A 5679-nucleotide genomic window follows, 5' to 3' on the forward strand; every position below is an offset into this window, starting at 1 on the left:
TTCCCTTTTGGCTGCTAAGGCAAAACTGATGCACTGAGTGTGTAAAGAGCGTACATCCATTGCCTTCTCTGTAATATATCTACACAAAGAGTTACTACTTCTCCATTTGCACTGGACAGAGAGCATAACCAATACAAAACAGGTTATCCTGCTAAAAGTGGAGGACAAGATCTTCCTAAGGGCATCCGTATTCCTCAGCTCCACTCCTATGCTCATCTTCCACAGCCCAAACTAGCAGCATCCCACAGCTCTGTAGGATGGCCCATCATTTCTGCCCGGCACAGCCATCCTCATGAGGAGAATCTCCCTTTGCCATCCTGAACTATCAGGTTGTGCTCTGCCAGCATCTCACATTTATTTATAGCTCCCATTCTGGCAAGCATAGTGGCTTCTAGTTCCGCGCAGGCTTGCTCAGACCCTGACTCCTTTCTCAAGGTGGGTAAATGGCACTATTAGAGTTTGCCTCAAGCTGGCGTGTTCAACACTAAACGTAGCCCACTGCATGGGGAACTGCCCTGCCCGTTCCTGGGGTGAGAGACAGGCAGGACTGTCCATGGTGAGCCATGAAGCTCAGGTGCTTAACTTGTTCTTTCGATTGGGCAGGAGTGATCACCAGCACATTTGGGGAACCTTTGCTTTCTTCTTATAGCTTCCTTATCTAGTTGGGCTGATCACCAGAGGCTTGAGAAACCAAGCAAATAGTTTTACTGGTCTCTACAGATAAGTCTTTCACATATGTGTGTTCAAAAGCACTGCCCTGTGCAGTTAAGGTAGGTTCTGTCAGCTGCAGCTTGGACAATGACCCTTTCCCCAGACATTGATGCTGCCCAGGGAGATCATCATTGTGCTGTATGAGGAAGGCCAGAAGAACAGTGTTCTTGGGAAATAACAATCTCAAGCAAGTACGTTGTCCCCCTTGTGCATAAACTGTGAAAGCTGTCAACCTTCCTTCTTCTCTTCTTCTTTCTGACAAGCAGTCTTATTTCCAAGGTTTCCATAGTCTGGCGAGGCATTGCCAAAATGACCAGAGATTTGGGGTATCCCCATTTTTGAGTGTCCGTCTGGAGACAGCGTGGTCAATAGGCTTGTTTTCAGCCCTGTACTGAGCTCTAGTTTAGCACACAAAAAGCAAGTTACCTGGAACAAGTGCTGAGAGAGGTTGTGGAGTTTCCATCCTTGCAAGAGTGGTGACTCACCATTCCTAGAGGTGTTCAAAAAACGTTTAGATGTGGTGCTTCGAGACATGGTTTAGTGGGTTTAGTGGGCATGGTGGTGTTGGGTATATGGTGGGACTTGATGATCTTTGAGGTCTCTTCCAACCATAACGATTCTATGATTCTATGATTCTATGAATTATTTAAAACTCAGCTGAGCAGGGACATGAGTAACCTGCTCTATATTTTAGATCACTCCTGCTTTGAACAGGAGGTTGGACTAGATGCCTTCCAGAGGTCCTCTCCAAACTAGATTTTTCTAGATTCTGTGCTCTAATGAGCCAAGGCATCAGCTGTGCTCCAGGGTTTGGAGGAAAAGCCTGTGATTCTGGGGAAGGAACCAGTTTCTGCAGAGGCCGAACTGGAATACGCTGACTTATTTGAAAACTTCTTTAACCTTCAGCCAGTAGCCATGATGGAGTAGTTCCACTAATGCTATTGGACTTGCAGAGGGAATTTTGGTTTCCCAAGTGCCCTCTGGATATCTTCAGCTCACAGTTGGTGAGATGGTGCTAGCGAGGAATTATGATGTGAAAGTGCTGAAGGTCCTCTCAGAAAGCTTGCACTTGGATGGTGTGTTGCTGCCTTGTAACCAGTGAGAAAGGATTGATATAGCATATTTGATGCAGCAGAAGAACGACCACTACTTCTCTTCTTGTACATGGGAGAATGAGACAGGTATCTATAAGGCAGCATAAAATGCCTAGATCAGGTCACATTATTCTTTTGCAGTTTTCTTCTCACGAGATGTTGCAAAGAGACCTTAATTTTAGCAGGATCTCTGTGAAAAATGCTTTTTTCCTTCCCTAGGGTCCTGCTCTGTTCACTGTAAGAAGACTGTGTCCTCAAATGCCTGTCAAAGCTTTTGTCCTCAGTTTTTCGTTAACTTCTCTGCCTTCTCTTTGCAGACATGAATGAGGAGCGGTTGGGTGATGCCAGTGGAGCAGACAATGCCGAGAGCTACAGTGACAAAGACACAGACCAAAGGAGCTCCCCAGACATGAGTAAGGCCAAAAGTTGCTTCACCCCTGAAAGCCCTGAAATTGTTTCAGTGGATGAGGTCGGTTATGCAGTTCAGAAAAATGGTGGAAGCACAGAGAGCCGTCCAGACAGCCCCAAGTACCACCCAGAGCAGAACCACCTCCTGATAGAAGGTCCTTCTGGGACAGTTTCTTTACCTTTCAGTTTGAAAGCCAACAGACCTCCGCTTGAAGTCTTGAAAAAGATCTTCCCTAACCAAAAGCCAACTGTGCTGGAGTTGATCCTGAAGGGGTGTGGCGGTGACCTGGTGAGTGCTGTAGAGGTTCTCCTGTCCAGTCGGTCTTCGGTGGCCAGTGGGGAGAGAACTTCAGCAGAATCTGATGGTCTTGTTTTGCCTTCCAATGGGCACATTTTTGAACACACACTGAGTTCGTACCCTATTTCCTCTTCCAAGTGGTCCGTAGGCTCAGCATTTAGGGTTCCTGACACGCTGAGGTTCTCTGCTGATTCCAGTAACGTCGTGCCAAATCCTCTGGCCGTACCTTTGCAGCACCCTTTCCCTCAGCCACCACGCTACCCACTGATGCTGAGGAACACTTTGGCAAGAAACCAGTCCAGCCCGTTCCTGCCCAATGACGTCACCCTGTGGAACACCATGACGCTGCAGCAGCAGTACCAGCTGCGGTCCCAGTATGTCAGTCCTTTCTCTAGCAACTCCGCCAGTGTTTTCCGAAGCTCGCCTGTCCTTCCTTCCCGCTCCTCAGAAGATCCTAGGATCTCAATCCCTGATGATGGGTGTCCTATTGTGTCTAAGCAACCAATTTACACAGAAGATGAGTATGATGAAAGGTCTGATTCTTCAGACTCAAGAATACTCAACACATCTTCTTAGACTGACATTCCAGACGTGGTAGCTAAGTGATACTTGGAGTGCAGCTGAACTACTGGGCCCTAAGAGGAAGGACACGTACTCTACGAAACCCTTGCAATTGTATTAAAAAGTGACTTTGCTTGGTATTGTACTATAGCAATAAAGACAGAACTTATTTAATTTCTTGCACTTCACTGGATAATGCCAAATAGCAATACTCTGGCTTTAGTGCTGAGTGTGTGTTACAAAGGAAGACTTTAGGCTATCAGTTATGGGACTCTGGAAGACTCGTAATGGTAACAGAAGCCCAAGGTCTACTTTGTTCCTTAACTCAGAAAAATGGGGATGTTAAACTAGAATACTTGAATGCTGTTTTATAAGAGACAACTCCTCAGGACATAAGAAATCAAACAAACGTAGTTCAATTGCAAATGGACTAAAACAAGGACCTTACAATCTTATGCCAGTGATCATCCTTGCAGTGAAAGAAAAGGCAGAAGAAAGAAATATGCACATGAAACTGCTTCTGTGCCATTTGAGCTTGGACACTTTTCAGAGAAATAATATTAAGAATTATTCTTTTCCCATGGCTAGGTCGAAACGTGTAATGTCAGTGTAAAACCAATTACAGCTGTGAATTGCATGAAGTGTATTGTGAAATGAACACCAGATTAAGCATTGTCAGGTTAATGTAGCATGCTAAGGACTCTAGAAAAATAAACTAAGATGATGATCTTGGTTTATGTCATTTATACTGGGCAAATAACATTTCTGAAGATAGAGAGCTGATTAGTTCTCAGCCAGGGTTAAAATGTCCAGCTCCAGCAACTGCAGTCAAGGGAAGCCTCTTTTTCCAAGCCTGGGTTCTGCTTCCCTGCCTTGTAGCTTGCGACTGAGATGAGGCAAATGTTGTCATCAGGGAAGCTGAGGTCTCTTGAGGATGTACTGCAGACACTTCCAAGCTTAGCTGAGCGAAGCAGAGCTTGCTACAGACACAGCAAGCAGAAGAAAAGGCTCTCCCGATGCTTCAGAAGTGTCTTTTTTACTATACTGTAGAAGTAGAAAAAAGGAAATAGGATATAATAGCAGCCATTTCTTTAAAATAATGTTTAGCCAAATGGCAACTTCTCTAAATCTAGAAAAGTAATGGTTTGAACAATTTATTGCATGTTTGCATGCATTGATTACACTGCATATCTTATGTGTGTCAGAGTAACATTAGGAATTGCTTCTGATGAGGAATGCCACTAAATTAATTGTCCACTTAGAAGTTTGTTAAGGTTTTAGTGCCATTTTTTCAACCGTTCACGAGAGACCGCATCTGCTTGACAGTTGGCTTTTCCAAAACACACCTCTGAATGCAGATGAAATGGCTGTCAGGCCTGTCAGGTGTATGGATTAGTCCCACACCTCAAAAACAGTTGAGGCTGCCCTGAAGTTCGACTCTAAAGCAGATGGGCTTTAAAGCTGTAATATGTATCAGGCATGTTACCTGGTGTCGTTGCTGATATGAATGCCTGTGCTTTCATGTGGCATTTCATACTTTGTAATGTTTGTGCACCCAGTGAATCTTGCGTTTTATAAGGGTACTGAACATGCACAAAAAGGATAATAAAATAATTATTTTATTTTCCTTAGGGGATAAATGAACAGAAAGATACTTTTTCTTGCATAGTTTTCCAGCCTGTTCAGAAAAGCAGTTTGTGGTAAAGCTACAGAGCAAAGACATAAAGGCAGGGGGAGGGAGAAAAGAAAATAAATAACTTCCTTTAAGGAAGTGTAAATGTGAAAACATCTGGAATTTTCATAAATGCAGAATTACAGTTTTGTACTGACAAATTTGCCTGCACTCATGTGGCACTTGTAAACAAATTCATCTTCCAGCCATTCCAGAGAGAAAAGTAATAAGTAAAATAGGCTTGATCTTGCAAACAGAAAGGGATGAGGTAGTGAAATGCTGTGCTCCAACATCACGAAGTGTCAAAGGCTAGATAAGAGCAGATAGGCCCAGGACCTCTGGTTTTGAGCTCATGCACCAAACAGGTTTCCATCCAGCAGAAACCTTTATAGAGGCATCCCTGTACATGGAATGAAAGCTTTCCCCCCCGCCCCCCGCCCTTGCTACAGAGGGCAAATCATCTCCAGCAGAAAGACCAAACAGTGACACCTGCAACAGCTCACAGTGACCTTACACACTATGGCCTGTGGGTTTCCAGAGAACAGAATTTTGGCATCTTGGAATTGGGACACATCTTGAAAAGAAAAGTGACCCTTGACTAAAGTGGAGTGAACTGTTATCACTCTAAACACTTGTGGTGAAAAATGCAGATTCGGTGGTAGGATTTTTTAATTGGATCTCTTTTGAGAACTGTTTTCTGAAACAGCAAACTAGTTAAAATAATCCTTGCCCAGTGATATACCTTTTGACTGAATTCACGATTATATTTTTTTTTTTTTTTCAATAAAGTAAACCTAAACATGTTCAAAATAAAAAAATTGCAAGTTTTGGTGTTGAATGATGGTTTTTGTTTGACCATACAGTATTTTGGCTCTCCATAAGATTAACTTTTCAAAAAATATGGATTGGCCTGCAACCATATCTTTGAGAAATTA

The 5679-nt window shown here is 43.5% G+C and overlaps 1 protein-coding gene across 1 annotated transcript; it reads left to right on the forward strand.

The window, feature by feature from the left end:
* Positions 1 to 1720: 1720 nt before the first annotated feature.
* DMRT3 (doublesex and mab-3 related transcription factor 3) lies at positions 1721 to 3646 on the forward strand. The gene is made up of 2 exons (XM_009699152.1): positions 1721 to 1787; positions 2123 to 3646. The coding sequence occupies exons 1-2, from the start codon at positions 1721 to 1723 to the stop codon at positions 3085 to 3087; spliced, it is 1032 nt and encodes a 343-aa protein (XP_009697454.1). The 3' UTR covers positions 3088 to 3646.
* Positions 3647 to 5679: the final 2033 nt, after the last annotated feature.

Source organism: Cariama cristata, unplaced genomic scaffold (genome assembly GCF_000690535.1).
Source record: "Cariama cristata isolate BGI_N322 unplaced genomic scaffold, ASM69053v1 scaffold20814, whole genome shotgun sequence".
Taxonomy (NCBI): Eukaryota; Metazoa; Chordata; class Aves; order Cariamiformes; family Cariamidae; genus Cariama; species Cariama cristata.

Bases quoted from the DNA above. Each gene is read 5' to 3' on its own strand.
- DMRT3 (XM_009699152.1), top strand. From the start codon at position 1,721: ATGGTGCTAGCGAGGAATTATGATGTGAAAGTGCTGAAGGTCCTCTCA. The intron at 1,788-2,122 runs GTGTGTTGCTGC...TTCTCTTTGCAG, and splicing joins AGAAAGCTTGCACTTGGATG to ACATGAATGAGGAGCGGTTG.